Raw genomic sequence first — 18,988 nt, 5'->3', positions numbered from 1 at the left:
GAAGAGAAAGAGAGAGAAACAGAGAGGGGAAAAGAAAGAGAAAAAGAAGAAAGAGGGAAGAGGGAAGAGAAAGCCTGGTGTAAGCATGAAAAAAAATTTTTGAAGGTTTTTTCTGATATGAGACTGAGACTGAGTTTTCTGCTGTTGTTGCTGCTTTTGATGATAATGATGATTAGCAGCGTCACCTTAGCTCACTTTTTTTCATTCCTATCTTCTCTTTCTTTCCCTTCTTTCCCTTCTCTTTCTATCTATCTGTCTTCTACTGTTTCTGCTTTCCCTGATTTCCCCAAACAAGTGAGTGAGACTGTCTGATGAATGCATGTCTGTTTATGTTGTTTAGCTTTTCATGTAATAATGATAATGCTGGTGGATGCCTTGTGATTTCAGAATGAATATTTTTGTTGTGTGTATATTGTTGTTATTTTCATGTTGATTTAACGGTGCTTTGTCCTTATCAATTTTCATTTCAATTCTGTTTTCTCTTACATTTTTCATCCTTTGCTTCTTTTTTTGATTGTTAATTTGTTCAATTTTCGTTCATCTCTATGCTTCATCAACCTAAACTTACATTACTATCATCTGGAGTAACAGTACCAACAACAACATCAACTGAAACATCCATCTATTGAATTTAAATAATCGTTACACTTTTAATTGTCCTTTTATTTACCTTTCTAGTTTTCAAAGTTACTAAAGCTAAACGTTATGTTGATTGTTTATTGGATTAGTCAAACAGTCTAATGGAGATTGCAACTCCTGCTCGTTCTTCTCCATTTCCAAAACTCACTTTTGATCATCAACTTATTATTGCCAAGCATCTTGTTTCCACTAATGGTAAGTCCTATTTACCAGTATTTTCTGGTTACCTTTACTCTATCAATTGAATTACTTTTTATTCTAAATAATCTGATGTTGACTTTGATCATTATTCACTCTGTTATTATCCCCTCTAGTATTTATATGGGCCTCTAAGTCAACCCTTTTTTTCAATTATCAAACAGGAAGAGATTGTTTTAGTTTTGATGGGTGAAGATTCAAACCTTGCTTTCTTGATTAATTTATTTATGAGTGTATATGTGTGTATATTACCTCAGTTAATGAATGAGTTCCATGATTATGTTATCAACCGTTATCTTTAATAATTTCCCTCTTTCATTTGATCTAGATGAAAAACGGAAAACTCCGAATCATCTTAATGGAGATGAATCTTCAACTTGTGACCTTATGGATGGAAACTATGAAAATGGTGCCAAAAATCGATTAAATGAAACAAAAATTATCGGTGGAGTTATTCAAAACGGTGTTGATAAAGCAACAGTTGGAGTTAAACCAATAACAGTACAACAACGTCAGGACAATATGCCAACTAAGATGAACGAGAATCATCTCAATGGAGCAGCTTTGATGATGAAAATGAATGGTGACGATTTGTGCAATAATAATAATAATACTAATCGTGATAATACCTCCAGTAACAATTGTAACATTAAATTATCATATGATGCATATAAAAGCCTTGATGGAAATAATACAAGTGTCACAGTTCATGATGGTAATGAGCTTTCCCATGAAGTAATCGATGATTGCAATAGTAAAATTAGTAGTAATACTAACAGTAATTATAATGATAAATGTGAAAATGAAAGCAAAAGTAATGAAGTTATTAACAGTGAAGGATTTGTATCATCGTCTGGTACCACTAATAGTGTAATCTCTGTATGCAAAGAGACCACCACTTTTAAGGTGCCCGAGTCAACCTTAAACAATAATTTTAGTTCAACAACACCAAGTCCATCCGTACCTTACCGAAAGCAATCAGTTTTTGTTGCACCAGCTGGATTAAATTGGATAATTCACAAAAGTCGAAATAATCATCTTCAGCAACAGCAGCCACAACAACATCCAATCTCAACCAAACATAATCTTGATTCTTCTGGAGTGTCCATATCAACAGCAGCAACAACAACAACTGTACCTTCTTCAATCACCCTGACTTCATCATCATCATCATCCTATCCATCCATACCATCAACATCTTTTTATTCATCCACTGCTCAAAGCGTACCTTCATCTTCCACTTCCACAACCTTTTCCACCTTTTACACTTCACCAATTGAAGGTAATGGAGAAACTTCATCTAATAAAAGTTCCTCATTAAATGGTAGTCATAACAATAATGATAGTGCATCTAATAGTTGTATTAGTAATTTCACCTCAACTAGAAAAAATTCAACTGGTCTTCAACCCAAAGCAAATGCTCAGGAAATAGAGCAGCATATAAGTAAAATAATCTCTGAGAATGCTGCAATTGTTGATACTTTGGATCCTCTATGGCCCAAAAGGTATCTTTCAAGGCATTCAGTCTCATCAGTGCCCTCCGGATCTATGTCTTATCCGGTTACTTTATCAACCGGTACAACGACAAGCAACACTACTCATGGCAGCAATAGTAATCTACATTCTCGGCGATTTAGTGAAATGTCTGTCGATCCCAATCATGTTTCTGGTTCTAAATTGCAATCGGCTCTTTTAGGTCGAATCTTTACAACAAATTCGTTAACTTCAGGTAGCACGGTTGTGACACCATCAAATGTGCCTCATGCTCATCAGCACCCGTCTAGTTTAACGTTACCCGTACATCCTGGTCCAGCCAAAAAATTTAGTGAACCAATTTATCCTTCTGTTATAATTAGCATGAAACAACAACAACATCAACAAAGCCCAATTATTATGAACAAGGCATCAAATGGTTCATCAGGAACAGGAGTTATAGGAATTCAGTCATCTCATGCTCATGAAACTGGATTAGAATCTAGTTTGGTGAGAAATTTGCTTACTTCATCAAAGAGTTCCCCAACAGTTAGGGTTATCCCAGTGCCTGTTTCATCATCATCGTCATCTCAAATTTCTGGTGTCACAGGTTTACCCATTGTTGGTTTGACCCTAGACTCTGGTGTAACCAGCAGAAAAAGCAGTTCAACATCTAACCCAAATATTGTAGATGCTAATTTTAATGTAAACCCAGAGAATCCTGAAGGAAGCATAATTAAAGATTTATTATTGAAAGCTCGTGATTCAGGTGAACCCAATGAGCGGAAAATTAGTCGACCAACCATGATACCACCTATTCAAGAAGAGCTTTCAATGCTCGTCTATGTTTGCACATTGTGTAAAATTGCGTTCAGAAACAAAGAAACCCTTGAAGCTCATCAATTACATTATTGTAAAGCCAATGAAACCCAATCAACAAATGAATTATCACTTAATCAACTTCAACTGTTAAATGACCATGTCCAACGTAAAATGTCTGTTATGGAGTCAAATTTCTTACAACAACAGTTAACCAAACCTGTTCAGTCATCTTGTTCAAATCTTAAGCCAAGCAATGTCTTCTCTCAACCTCAACATGTTAGTATTAAACATACCTATCAGTCATCTTTAAATCAATCCCAGCAACAACAACAACAGCAACCAATTGTGGGTAACATTTTAAAGCAACAATTACTTGCCCCGTCAGCAGGACCTCCTTTAAAAAAGCGGAAAACATCAGAACCACTTTTCACCAAATCTTACTTACGACATCATCAGTCTAATTACAATTTACAATATCCATTAACCGGCGATTCCAATTCCCATTTTACCCGTAAAACTTCAATTGTTCAAGGTTTACCAAGTAAATTACCTTATATTGCTAGTAATAGTAATAAATTAAACAACAAGGAAGGATTAATCGAATCTTATTGTTTGAACAGTGGCCTTTCACCATCCATTATCAGTGATAATAACTCTAGTAACTCATCACACCATGTAATCTCAGTGTTGAATGAACCAATAACCTTTCCATCAAATAGCATTGTCACCCATTCAGCTGTTTTCCCCTCCTCCTCCTCCTCCAATCCTCACAATTTTGTCAATCAATCTAGTCTTGATAGATTATCAACTAATCAATCAACCAAACCATTTGACATTTTACCCGATTACTATCCTCATCTTAAATATCCCGAGACCAAGGTGACCCTATCAGGCCCCATTGTATTTCCAGTTCTTAGAAAAATTCTTCTTGAAAATAAGGAGAATATTGAATTCCAGGCTTCCCCAGAGGCTCTTCATTCATCTGATTCATCACTTTCATCATCAACATCATCCACATTGGTAACAGCAACTGCTTCCTCAGCATCAACAATAAACCCTTCTGGTCATGCTGTTAACGATACCATTAACACCAGTTGTTTGGTCTACAAACAGATACCTTCAATACCGGAATTTGGTGAAGACCAAATGAAGGATAAACAAATGGATGATAAAATGAAAGGAAACATAAAAATTGAAGAGGACGAGAATTGCCAAGAGATGGAAAGCCTAACCGATAAAACTGACCATGAAAATGGGGAAAAGACGGAAAGTGAAACGCTTAAACCAATTAATGAATTGTTATCAAAAAATAGTAAATTTGATACCAAAATGAATGGAAGCATAAATAGCCGGCCAACATCCCTAACAATACGGAAACGAAGCTCACTCAATGTTTTCAATCAATTAATTGGATCAACCCTGGTCAGTCCAGACACCCCTCGACCCAAAAGGAAATGTATGCAGCTCTATATGAAGGGTCAAACGTACACCTATTTAGGCCTTAAAATGTCTACTCGGTCAACCTATTGTTGCATTTATCGTCCACAACCAATGTACGTTCCCCAAGAAGCTCAATCAAAGCTTTCAATGTACAGCAACTGGCAAATACTTTCACCCCACGATGATATATTTAAATTAATTAGTCCTAGTGAATTATTTCATGCCTACGATACAAGGCAATGGTGTTTTGAGGCAAACGGAGTTAAAGTTACCTTTGCACCTTCATCTGAATCAAAAAAGTCACTCAATGATTCATGTATATTAACCCCATCATCATATTGGACAATCAAGAAACAATCAGAGGAAAAGGCTTTAATTAAACGGGAAATAATTGAATTGAAACGTAAAGGGATTGAAGTAAGTATTTACATTTTACTTCATTTTCATCATCAATAAACCACAAGTGACTCTTTTGTGCTTTCCAATAATGGTCAAACTGGTTTGCTTTTTTGTTTGTTTGGTCAATATTTCCATTTTAATTTACTAATAACAAAATGTTCATCAAAAGCCAAAACGTTGATTATTGTGTGTGTTTGATTAGTATGAGTTAATATGGCAACACACCAAAGGTGATTGAAATGAAATGAGTCCAAGGTGGTTAGTTACTGTTCTGTTTCCATTCCAAGTTAATTACAGATATTATTCATTATTATCAGATTGATATTTTTTTTTGTTATTCATTTACTGGTAAAATAATTCACCGTTAAATTAGTTTTGATTATCAAATGCAAGATAAAGAATAATGTTTCATTCAGTTTCCTATTAACTTGAACATCTAAATGGTTAGTAAGAAAATGTTCAACCTTTGACAATACACCAATGGTATCGCAATTTTCATCAACTCGAGTCTAAATTGTTGATCATTTAGATGAGCAAAGCTAATACAAATGGGTCGTAATTAGTTTTCATTTTTTTGGGTAAAATAAGATGCAATCTCAACTGTTAACTTATTTAGGTTGTTATAATTTCCTTAAATGTTGATTTATTGTCTAAACCAAATTTGATCCCTTTCATTGATCCATTAATCTGCAATTGTGTTGATTAAATCCATATAAATCTCTTTGATTGTCAACATTGAGTTTTCACGTAATTTTCACTTTTAAAGCCTGTTTTTTTCAATGGTTATTGTTGATCTTCAATTGAACAGTTGAAAAGCTGAAGACAATATCAATTGATACAAACGGTTCAACACAATTAACTAATTCTCACACCTGTTGTGATAAAATTTAATGTTAAAGTTAAACCATTTTATTGTAAAATTAAAGCAATAAAGGATGATTCGGGTTAACCTGGAAAACCTTTAAATTTGTTGTGATTAAACTTTCCTCCTGACAAACGTTTGAAAGTGTTGTTGGACAATAACATTCAATTTTTGAGCAAAAATTTCCTTCAGAAAAGAATCAAGTTAATCAATATTTCATTATAATTATTAGTTCATTTCAGGATATTGACTTTTACCAAATTGTACGTTAATTAGTGCACAATTAATTCTCTGTAATCAACTCTCCATAGCTCATAGTATTTAATCTTGTAGGTCATGGTCTCGACTCTCTCCTCCTCCTCCTCATCATCATCTCCCCTTCAACGTTTTAATTTCGCAATTGATGTTAACCTAATTAGCGTTCGTTATCATGTAAAAGTGGTCTGAAAAATGCCGCCTTTCCTCTTCATCTTCATTGATATTGAACCTGAACGCTTGAATCAAATGATGGTTACTCTATTGTTGATTACAAGTTGAAAGAAACCAGAAATTTTAAGTTCGAAACGCGTTTTTCGCCGTAACAACGCCTTTCTGATTAAGATTGATTCAAACTGATTAACTTTCTGGTTAACATTGTCCATTGAAGGTAAATGTGTGCGAAGAGCTCGTCATCAGTCATTTTAATTGTAAATTGTTGAAGCTCTTTAATAGATGTTGATTATGATTAGTTTTTCCAATACATGATAAGTTGAACATGTTGATGATGAGTGAAAAACAGTGATTAATCAGCATTTTGTTGGTTCAATTGATATTTATGTAACCAGATTCTGGTGATTGATTTTGTTGATTAAAATCATCTTACGAGTTTTCCCTGGTTTACGTTGATTCCAATGTTCACTATTTTACCTTTCTCACTAATCACAATCTCAATCTTTCCATCTACAATCAGTTCTTTACCTCACCTTAATTGTGAATGATTTTAGCCTTTTTCTCCATAATATCTGTATCATTAGTTATCATGATTGTCGCCGTTGTTGTTGTTATTTTTGTTTTGATTGTACTGTCATGAGAAACCTTGGTTCCAACCTGAGAGATGCTATTCAATTAATTACTAATAAACAAACCTTGAATAATCTTTTCATTGCAACAGTTAAAGCTCAATTGTCTATCTAATGTTGTATGGTTGTAATGTTGACTGATATTAAGTGCTCATTTTCTGGTTCATACCAAATTGAGATTCACTGAACGAAACCGGCCATGACCTAATATATATTTTTGTATTTCTTTTTTTTCTGCTTCTCATAACAAACTCATTTGTTGTTGTTTTACTGGTTAAGTGTGAGTCGATTGAACGGCAAAGCCGATTGATGAAGGCCATTTATGAAACAAAATTTTTCCTTGAACCACCACCGATTGAATTCGTAAGAAAAAAAAGCACTCACACTTACACAAAATTATTTCAGGTAAATGATGAAAAAGCAAATTAATTTATCATTTTTAAAGGACAAGTCAAGGTGATTGATATAAAATTGATAAAATAAGGTCTTAATCCTTGACAAGGTTTAACCCTATCCATTGTTTAATGGTGAAAAGTGTTGATCACTCATCATGATGAATCAAATAGTCTCATTGCCTTCTCTGGGTTTATTGTGTCTTTCCCAACTGTGGTCAAGGCTTTCAATAATTGGACTTACATTATAACGCTTAGCCAGTCAACGATTGAAAATGTAACCAAACTGGCCTAAGGGTGATCACGAGATGCTTTTGATTCTCACTCAATATGATAATCTCAATTTTGAGCATAAAACTTTCTCTCAGCCAAAAAAAAGTTATCTGACAAATGAAGGAATTGGGAAAAGACAAAAATCGGAATAAAATTAACTTGTTCGTGAAAACATCTTTTAATATTGTCTATCAGGTCGTTTCTGTTTTCACCACTTTCATGAATTATCATGCTTCTGACTATCCTTTTGATTCCTTATTGTAATTCTGATTATGATGATTATGGTGATTATGAGTTTAAGTATGATTAGATTGATGATCGATTATGACCAGTTGCTTTAATTTTCCTCACTTAATGATTGAAATTAACTTTTTTGTACGTTTGTGTGTGTGTGTGTAAAAGTAGCAAAGCAGCAAAAAAAATCAACAAACGCATAGCAAAACAAAAACCAGTTTTACCAGCCTGTTGACCGGGATTTGCGACCTTGACGGCGAGTTTTCCCTCTCATTTAATCACTCCCTTTGATTTTACCTGATTTGATTCACTCAGCAATCTGAATGAGTTATGAATTGAGTAAAAATGAAAACAAAAAAGCAGCCCAAAATTACAAAGCAATAATAAAAGCAAAGCTCAACAGAAAGTTTCATTTGAAAAAAAACTCCAATCTTGAATTGTTATTCAAAGTCAATAACAAAAATATCAATTTCAAGATTAACCAGCAATATTAATCTCATGACCAAATGTCCACTTAATCCATAAACATCAACGGCTATTTATATTGACATTAATCTATTGACCATTTGCCTTGAATTTTGTTCAGCTTCAATCCGTTATCATTTCAAGTTATAATGACTAGTAACATGGAAAAATACCATGTTAATTGTAATTGTGATTTAAAGTGAATACAAAAAATAGGACAAAAACCTTGCTTGACCTCAGTGAAAAGAGAGAGAAAGAAAGTCCCGTTTACTATTACGCTATTATTCAATGACATTTGAATCTCTTTCGACTTTCACTTTCGATTCCAACATTTTACTCTCTTTCAGTTCTTTATCGACTTTCATCATTTTTTGTTTCATTCATTCTGTTGATTATATCATAATACTGAATGACACTGTTTTTTGCTCTACCCAAGGTTGATGATAATACTTATTACAATCATGTTGATTATGTTTACATCATTGAAAGTTTCATACTTTTTTTCCCGTTAACATTATAATAATCAGAATTGTTATTATTATGTTTACCATTAAAAAGATTGTAAATACAAAAAACAACGTTGAAACAGCTTCATATTTTGCCCTCATTCACTGATCAGCTAATTGTTTACCTTCAACAATTAACATTGAGCTTTCATCTAATAACAAAAGTGTTGATGAACCAGAAATTACAATTTTGACAATTTTCAGCTGAGTTTATCCCAACATTCAAACCAACTTTCAATTGGTTTTCTGGTAACAAAAATTTTCTGGTTCAAAATTGAAATTCAACTTGACATCAACATTTACTATTCAATTTTTCAGCCTTTTCATCAGTTTCTTGTTGATTGTTGAGAATTGTGTTTATCTAGTTTATTCTGATATCAATTATAATGTCAGTTGATTAGCTAATTAAAACACAATAGACTTGAAGTAACCTTCATTTAATTTACCCTGTGATTAGATTTATGTGACTACATTTCCCAATTATTAATAGCGATTAACTGATGACAAATTTATATAATGGTTATAAACATATTTTCCTATCCAATTACAGAATCATGAGTTTCAAGTGAACCAAGCTGAGCAACTTTGAAACAATAAAATACAAAACTTAAAGTTAGCTGTTGATGATGAACTTGATGTTGGCTTTTCAATTGTCTTACAATTTGTTCAACCCTTTTAAAACTGCCAAGTTAACATTGATTCTCTCCTATCTTTTTCATGATGAATTCATGATAAGTATTTATCGTCTTTCGTCTTTCCATTGCTCAAGATTATCTGATTATTCAATCTCATGATGATTGAATGATTGGCTTATCATTCATCTATTAATGTAAACATTAAGAGTGTGTTCAGTTTGACTTGGTCTTGTTTCAAGAATAGTTCACTCATGATCACAGATTACTCATGATTACTCATGATGCTGATGATCCACACAGAAAGGTTGAACTTTAACCTTTGATCGGTATTCAGTATAATTACAAAACGTTGCATAAATGTGTGCTTCTTAACTGTTGAATAAAAGCTTCATTTTGTTGACTTGAAAACGCCTAATTAACCTTGATGATGACCTGATTAACTTTATTATTATTGATAACCCAGGGCATGTTCAAGTTATTCTGATGAACATGATGATGATTTACTTGATTTAAGCTTCTTAGGTTTCAACCCTTCAGTGCTAAAATTGAAAGATTTGCAAAATTGATTCAACCTCTTGAAGCTACAAATCTTGAATTATTTTTTCTCATTGTCTTTGCTTATTGACAAAAAAACTAAAATCATTTCAAACCTTTACCAAGTTAATGACCAAAAAATGGTCCAAATCAACTGATTACAATAATTAATTAGCTGATTATGATAATTGTATCATTTTAAAGTGTTGACTTAAATTGATTACAATTGTTGTACGAGAAAACCTTGAATCTTGTAAATGTTGATGGAAACAATTTGAAAGGTTGTTACTCAATGTTAATCTCCTACTGGTTAACAGTAAATAAAGGTCAAATTAAGGTTATGCAATTAGTTAATTGTTAGTGTTAATAGTTTCAACAATTTATTTTCATAGCAACTTGAACAGTTGAGACAATCAACTGATGAGCTTTTGGTAAATCTTTGCGTTGTAACATTTTTTCTTGATTTACATCATTTTGTCTAATTGTTAATCATTTATAATGACAATTGTTAATCCATCTGTTATTTTACAAGGTTTCAATTGTGTCCCAATTAACCAGCTAAATTGTTACTTTAATTGTAACCAATCCTTAACCATAATCCGTTAACTCCATATTAAGTTTCAATTATTACACCCTCATTATGACAATTAATGTTAATTAACATTATTGCGTTACAAATTGTTACCCATTTGCCTCTCATAATGCATCATCATATGACTTTGTTAATCACTAATTGTTCTTATATTTTAATCAACACCAATTAATATGTTGATTAACCAGTGTTTATAGCTTTTCTTATTGCAATCACCTTCTCGCCTTTACTGTTTATCAATTGACATCAACACCATATTAACATAAGAATGACAATTTTTTGGTTAATTTTGTTTATTAATTAACTAATTATCCAGACAAGTTTCCTTCCATAAGTCAACCTTTAACCACTAATTACACATATCAAGTTTCATGATAATTTTGGAATAAAAAAATGTCCATTTTTTCAGCAAAACCCAATCAGCTATCATGGACCATTTCAATCCATTTATCATGTAAACAACCTTTTGGTGAAGCTATTATTAGACTTGAGATAATTCTGAACCCTAAACTTTCCAATATTTTTCATCATTATTTTTATAAATAAATTCATTCATTTAACCATTTGGGAAATGTTTGCCAAAATATCTTCTCCATTGACTCATGGTTATTTCATGGTGAAATGTTTAGCTTTTGGCTGTCACATTTACCTGACTCTTTGACATTATCAACCTTAATTAGATTTCAGGTTCATTTTAATCAACCTAATAATGTTAACGTTAATCAATTTCAATATGAACCCTGTTAAATTACAATAATTGGCATCATTGTATAATACAAATAATTAGCGATTCCTTTGTGACCTTTTCTTCAGCTTCTCTGGTTTCACCAAATTCATTGATCTATTCACATGGAACACACATAAAGTATCAATTAGTAATCACTAGTAAACCCAAAAATCAATTATCAAGTTAATCAAGTGAAACAATTTCCCGTTCGTATTTGATCAACACATTTTACATTTCCAATCAGCAACATTAATCGCAATTTAACCCATTCAATCTTATCGCTAATAATGTGAATCATGGTTCTGGTCTCTCCCAGGCGATCATTGCTTCAACAATTAACTGTTAAATCAATTGAATCTCATGACTTTTAATGTCGATGTAAACAATTACATCTCTAGCTTAACCTTTCAACAACTTCAGAGTTTACTGAATGAGACTTGAAAGTATTGTAAAACCTATTCAAATTGTGTTCTCGTTTCCTCTAATTGAAACTTATCAAACAGCTAATATGAAGCTCTCTTTTTAGTTCAGTAATAGCTTTGTTTATCATGAAATGAAAGACATAAAATTCTTATTCCCTCTCATGAAAGGAAAAAAGCGAGAAGAGGAAAGTTTATTATTAATGGTTTGGTGTCATCATTATCATGTGAACATGCTCCTGAGTTGCATGAGAAAAGTCTTCTGCTATTCATTTGTCCTTCTAAAAGTTCTGATATTTGTGATTCTTGAGATAACTTGACTTCAGAATGAAACCATGGTAACGATAATAGATGAGGCCATGATCTTGAAACAACTATACTCATTGATTGCAATTCCAGTCTATTCTTGACTTTTCATCTTTACTCAATCGCTTCATGTTTTTGTATCTTTCAATAGCGTCCAGACTAAATTAACATTCAACAATATTGGACCTTTTTTGGGGTAATAATGATCAATGAATTGATTTCAGTTTCCCTTCAATTCAGTAGTTTGTCTGAATACAATAATGATGTTGACTCAGAGTCAGGGTATTTTCATGTAAAGGAAAACCTCTTGTGGGAAGTTTCTCAATGGAAAAACCTTACCAAGTGAGAAATGACATCATCAACAGGATGATGATCATGTTCATGATTAACATTGAACATCAGCCTTTACCACGCTTTTAGCAGCCCTTTGCTTTACCTAATTTTACATGGTAAACCATTTCAATGTTAAACAAATGGCAAAATATTACAATGAGCAATGAAGAAATGTTTCATAAGACACTTTAATTGAATTGATTAGGTGTTAATGTTACAAGTAAATCACCATGATTATCATCAACAACAGCAACATTTCTTCTTCTTTTTCTTCTTGGATTTTTTCTTTGACTTTTTGGACGATTTTTTAGACGATTTTTTAGATTTCTTGCCTGTCGACTTCTTGGTCTTTTTCACTGTCGTTTCCTTTGAAAGCAAAAAATAAGTCCACATTAATTTCACTTTAGACATCAGAATTAGAATTTACCTTTTTTTCATCTTCATCATCATCATCATCATCTTCCTCTTCATCACCTTTCTCTTCATCTTCATCTTCATCTTCTTCATCATCTTCCTCCTTTTCACTAGTTTCACTCGTCTTGATTCGAGTCTTGATCATGAATGATTTAGGGTCACTTGAAGGCACCAAAAACTCGGCATTTGCAAGTCCAGCCAAGTTTAAAATTTCATCCAAACTCTTGTAAACACCAGTTTTATCCTTTGAATCCTTTGATTCCTCTAAATGGGTTGACTCGCTTGTTCCATTAACAGTTAATCCTTTGTCATCCAATTTACCAATTAGTTGTCCATTTCCTGGTTTTTTAATTACATTAGCATTTGATTGTCCATTTAATGGCGATAAATCACCTTTATTCACTGTCTTCTCATTGATCTGCTTTCAAAATGAAACAAATAATTTGGTTAAGGTATCAAACAGATCCAAGGGTTACCCTTACTTTATTGTTGTCAAATGGTGTCCTTTTCAAGTCACTTTGATCACTGTTGGTTGATTTATCCAAATTTATTAAATAATCATTAGTTAATTGTTGTCCGATAATTGAATTAATGAACAAACAGATGATTGTCAAGCCAAACCATGTATTGATCATGGTGACTTGACTTGAGTTAGGCTTTCTTTAAGTCTTTTTATTAGTTTTAAACTAACAAACCAATGGAAAGTCAATTGTGATACAATTAAACACACCGAATCGGGTTAACAATGAAAATGAATTAACCAAAATTGAATAAATCAATCAATAAACTCAACTTTTTAAGGTCTGATTCTTATACAATACAAACAGATGCATTCATTTTTGACGTTTATTGTGATTCTCTAATAATAAATTGCTATTTATTAATTGTTTACCAACATGATTGGCCATTGTTTTTAGGCAATTATTCATCTTCACCCTGACAATCAGTTAATCATGTTAGTCAATTGGATTTACTGCAATTGTTACCAGATTTACATTTCTTATTTTACTTTTACTCTTTGGTTTTCATGAAGAAAAATATTTGCCTCTACACAATTTCATTAATCAGTTGATTTTAATTGTGATTAAAGTTGTTGTTGGTGTTTTCGGTGTTTTGATCAAACATTTACAACTTGCTTATCAATTCTCAGGGCAAATGATTAATTGATGAAAAGGGAAATTACAGCTTCTAGTTAAATACAAAATTTTCATCAATCACCTAAGCTTAATCAATAACAAATCATTATTAAACATTATGCTTAATGATGAGCTAAATCAATTGATTGATTAACTCTCATTGTATCATTAGTTATCAATGCATCTTAACTGTTCACAAAATGATCACAATTGTAACCAGAACCAGAAAAGCTTCAACAATTTTCTGGTTAAATCAAATGTTACTTTCAATGTTTCTTGTAAATGTTTTTTTAATTGAAACGGGAAAAATTTTAATTTCTGTTGATTTTTGTTGATTAAGACGACATTAGAATGGGATTTCCCTTGATCATTTGACTAATTTATCAACTGTAATTGTCTCATTGTCAATGTTGTTTAAAGACATTTTCAAATGAACAAAATCAAGTCTAAACGAAACTGTTAACAATTGATTTTACCTGAAAAATGTTGATTAACAAACAACTCAATTTTGTTGACAAAAATATTGTTAACCGTCTAATAAAAAAACAAAACTTTGGACTTCTGAAAGGTTCAAGTGTTGATTGCCAATGATTTTCAAGTTGATTGCTCATTTGATTGTAAATAATACAAATGTTAACTCTAAGGTTGGTTACAGCTTTGATCTAATATCTTTATATGTTAATGATTACCACCATGAAGTTTAATTTAACGTCAAACCAATGCATAAACGAGACACTAGACATGAAAATGAGAGTCGACAATTAGTCCAACAATAGCAACAATTAAATAACATTTCTAATGGTAAATCCTTAACCTGATTTGTCGACAATTTTTACTCGTCATTGAATATTGAGTCTAACCTGAAACTACCATTGTAACCAGGTATTGTACAGAAAAAAAAGAGAAACTTGAAGAAAACAAAAAGACCAGAGATTTACCAGTAATTTCCAATACCAATTTATCTGTGAGATTTACCTTTTTTTTGTCGGGAAATCCTTTTTTTTGAAACCTTTTCTTTTCTTTCTCATTATTCTTGTTTCTCTGTCTTTGTTGAAAAGGAGAAAAGCCTTGACCAAATATTGCAAACCCCCCTTGAAGGACACTCAAAGAGCGAGTAAAAACTGTCCTTGTGCAAAGAAACCAACAAAAACAGTGCCCTTTCATCATTATCCTCGTCTTCATCTTGAGCTTTACCTGTCTTCTCTTGAAAAGTTTTCGGCTTTACTCCAATAACTTATAGCCACCCTCAACCTTCAACCCTAAACTCACCTTTACTCAACCTTTCTTTACCCTCCAAAAGCTACCCAAGTAAACTTTAATTGTCTCTCTTTTCCCGTCCTTTTCTTCCGGTTAAGTTCACTTTTCTTCCTACTAACTTGTCCAGTGTTCAACATAAACTTGCAAGCAAAAAGCAAAGCAGAGAAAAGTTTTTCTCAAAAGTTTGCTTTTAAAAAGCAATTCCTAAAATTCCCTGAGGGCCGAAAAGTTTGAGGCCTGAAAATTTGGGAACTTAAAATATTGAAGGGAAAAAAAGATGAAAAGAATATGACTTTTTCCGTGAAAAAAATGTGTATTGGTTGTTGACGAGAGTTGGTGGGTGAGAGATAACGAGAGAGAGAGAGAGAAGAAGATAAACAAAGAGATTGAGGAGAAGGAGAGAGATTAGCGAGAAAGAGTGAGATTAGAGTGAGAAAGAGACTGATTGTCCAGTGAGATGATGATAGACAACGAAGATCACTTTCTGTCTACTCTGTCGATGCGTTTTCAAAATATACTTGAAATAATCTTGAAAACTTCCGTTGAAAAGTACGAAAAATTTTACCTCTTTGCTTGCCCTCTTACCCTTGCCTCATTATTCACTTGACTCTTGTTGTGATCACTTGAATTTCACTCTCTCTTTGTCTTTCACTTCTTTGTTTCGTCCTCTTCTTTTCTTGTCCTTCTTGTCCAATTAGTGTAACCCCTTACTCTATCTTCACTATGGTCAGTCTAGATTATCATTTTGAATGCATGAACAGAGTCACGCTTATCATCATTGTGGTCATCTTTAACTATTTATTCATCATCAAATATCTAATATTGATTCTTCTCTTGTTTTTCATGATCTCCCAACCAAGGACTTGACTGATTTGATGGACAAAAGTGTAATCAATAGCAGGAAAACGAGTGAGGATCGTTTGAGTACGATGTCCGGCTTTGATTCGGACTCAAATGATCCTAATCAACCGAAGAGAGTGAAGATATTTGAAGGAGGCTTCAAATCCAATGAAGATTACACTTATGTTAGAGGGAGAGGAAGAGGGAAATATGTTTGCGAAGAGTGCGGAATACGTTGTAAGAAACCATCAATGTTGAAGAAACACATTCGAACCCATACAGATTTAAGGCCTTATTCTTGTCGACATTGTGCTTTTGCCTTTAAAACGAAGGGCAACTTAACCAAACACATGAAATCTAAAGCTCATCATAAGAAGTGCGTTGAACTGGGCATCATTCCGGTTCCAATAACCATCGATGATTCCCAAATTGACTGTGATGCATTAGCCAAACAAGAGGCTCTTGAACGAAGCTATTCTGGTGAACACTTGGCCTCGGATGATGATGAAAATGATCCAGATGATGAAGATGGATGTGAAGAGGAAGAAGATGACGGATCTGATGATGAAGGAGTTCCTATTCCAATCATAACATCTTCAGGTAAATTAATTAAAATCAACCATTGTCATCGTTATAATTAACACGTATTTTTTGTTCTGCTTATCTTTAGGTGTGATTACTAATCATCACAAGATGGATATTGATGGAAGACCCGAGGAAAGGAAAGAAAGGGAACACAGAAAGTCAATTATTGTTGCCAATGAGATTGATGAACAAGAAGTTGCTCGTAGTCTACTTGTCCTTTCAGGGTCAGGAGAATGGTCAATTGCTAATAATCCTTCTGCTGTTGCTGTTTCTACAATTACAACCGCCTCTGGTGTTACTGTAGCTTCAAATTGCCTAGAGGCAGACTTTAGTGATAACCACCGAACAGCCTCCAGTCCAAGTAAACAGCACATGGATGTGGTCACTGATTTGCGCAAGATATCACAATCGACGCCATCAAAGTTATCTTTAAACAATTCGTTGGCTGATGAAAGGTGTTCAACAACAGTTAATGGAGCTAATTATATCAACCTATCAAATTGGACTCCGAATGGCAATTCGTTTTCTCGTCAGAGATCATTTTCATTCAATGATGGTTTAATGAGGCGAAATGCATCGATGGCAAACAATTTAGATAACCTTAGACGAGTTGATAAACCAACACCGCTTAGTTCAAACCACTTTTGCCTTACAAATGAACCCATCAACTCTCAAGCAAATAACACAAATCCAATTATTGAGTCAATTTCAACCGATGATTCAAATGATAGTGAAGTTGAAGATCATTTTCAACGAAGATATTCAATGTCAGTTATTCAAGATCGACGCAACGAATCATTGTACCTCAACTCGGATGGACCAATTGACCTGAGTAAAAGGCAAGAAGACAATGATAATCAAATTGCTGGACCATCTTCTAGATATGACCAAATTTTACCCGGTCGACGCAATACCCTTTCAACACCATCTACAGTCCCACATCATCTTACTCGTGCTGAACTTGCAGCTTCTTTCAATGGATCTTCACTTGGAATGTTGACGAGAGAAGACGGAAAATCAGTTTGTCGGAAATGCAACAAAACTTTCCATGACTTGTCAAAGCTTCGTCTTCATGTTAACGTTCATTATTTGGAAAGGCCATTTAGATGTGATCCATGTGGCGTTTCCTTCAGAACCAAAGGACATCTTCAAAAGCACGAAAAGTCTGCATCTCATTCGGATAAGATTAAAATAAATTTAACCTTTGGAGCAGCGACAACGGAAAACCCAAGACCTTTTAAATGTGACGATTGTGTGATTGCCTTTAGGATTCATGGTCACTTGGCCAAACACTTGAGGTCCAAAAATCACATTATGAAACTTGAATGTGCCGGTAAACTGCCTTGTGGAATGTATGCCGATATGGAGCGATTCGGGATAAATTTAAATGTAATTGAAACAGCAGATTGTGAAAATAGTCTTGTATCGTTGCAAAAGTTGGCTGAAAAAATGTACTCTAAAAATGGAGAGGTTAATCTTGCCTGGTTAAGACAATCATCATTAGGAATCAATAGTAATCTTTCACTTGCTAGCAATAATTTAAATCATGATAGCAACATAGTAACTTGTACCAGTACCAGTACCATTGCTACATCCAACACCACCGTAAACCACAATAGCTTTGAAAATAATTGCGAGATGAATGTTGATAACAATGCCAATGATTGTAACAACAATACTAGTTCAGATATTGTCAATAATAGTATAAATATCAATAATCATGATGTCAACAATAACCATAGTAAAAATTGTAATTATAGTCTAGTAAATACCTCATCTTCATCACCGTCCCCACCATCACCGCCATCAACATTATCTCCACCTGTTTCATCGCCATACTATTCAACATGTTCAACTACATCAGCAATCCCATCTGTAACCACAACTACATTCACCACAACACCGATTTCCGTATCGACAACTTCATCGACAACCAACATTACTTCCATACGTTCCAATACTTGCCATTTTTGTAAACAAGTGTTTAAAAGCGCCAAATTCCTTCAGGTTCACCTTTACTGTGACCATCAACAGCAACGTTCATCTTCACCCAATCTTGTCACTGATCCTCAACATCAACCTCAGACACAGTCTTGAACTTTAACGCAACCTTAATCTAAAATTTGTACCTGGATGAGTTTGTTCAAAATTATGTTGTTTTGAATAAAGTATTCAAAATTTAATTTTAAATTTGTATTTGATTTCATTTATTAATTATTCATCCTTAATTGTGCCTACAGATTGCATAAAATTATCAATTACAACTTGACTGTTGAAATAAAAAAAGATTGAGTTTAAAGAGGGAAAAATGAAGACACAAAATAAAGGTAAACAAAATATTGAATATAATCACTATTACAATGGAGGAAAATCAATTAACATGATATGTATAAAGGTAATATTTGATTAAATAAATTGTGAGCCATTAAATAAAGTTCTGATAAAGGTT

General features: G+C 33.2%; 2 protein-coding genes across 3 annotated transcripts; one reads left to right on the top strand and one right to left on the bottom strand.

Moving 5' to 3' along the window:
- Positions 1–69: 69 nt before the first annotated feature.
- Positions 70–18,729, top strand: LOC107359591 (uncharacterized). The gene is made up of 4 exons (XM_015926099.3): positions 70–834; positions 1,166–4,989; positions 15,975–16,554; positions 16,625–18,729. The coding sequence occupies exons 1-4, from the start codon at positions 741–743 to the stop codon at positions 18,634–18,636; spliced, it is 6,510 nt and encodes a 2,169-aa protein (XP_015781585.2). The 5' UTR covers positions 70–740; the 3' UTR covers positions 18,637–18,729.
- On the bottom strand, positions 12,478–13,495 carry LOC107359595 (uncharacterized). 2 transcript variants are annotated; one of them, XM_015926102.3, is made up of 3 exons: positions 13,204–13,495; positions 12,735–13,142; positions 12,478–12,673 (listed from the first exon to the last, which is right to left on the bottom strand). In XM_015926102.3, the coding sequence occupies exons 1-3, from the start codon at positions 13,354–13,356 to the stop codon at positions 12,548–12,550; spliced, it is 687 nt and encodes a 228-aa protein (XP_015781588.2). In that variant the 5' UTR covers positions 13,357–13,495; the 3' UTR covers positions 12,478–12,547. The 2 variants fall into 2 exon arrangements, with proteins under 2 accessions (XP_015781588.2, XP_015781589.2); XM_015926103.3 differs by having other exon boundaries at positions 12,735–13,139.
- Positions 18,730–18,988: the final 259 nt, after the last annotated feature.

This window comes from Tetranychus urticae, chromosome 2 (assembly GCF_039701765.1).
Source record: "Tetranychus urticae isolate SD_2017Ah chromosome 2, NJAU_TeUrti_SD_1.0, whole genome shotgun sequence".
Classification (NCBI taxonomy): domain Eukaryota; kingdom Metazoa; phylum Arthropoda; class Arachnida; order Trombidiformes; family Tetranychidae; genus Tetranychus; species Tetranychus urticae.
This window is presented reverse-complemented; position numbering and strand designations above follow the sequence as displayed.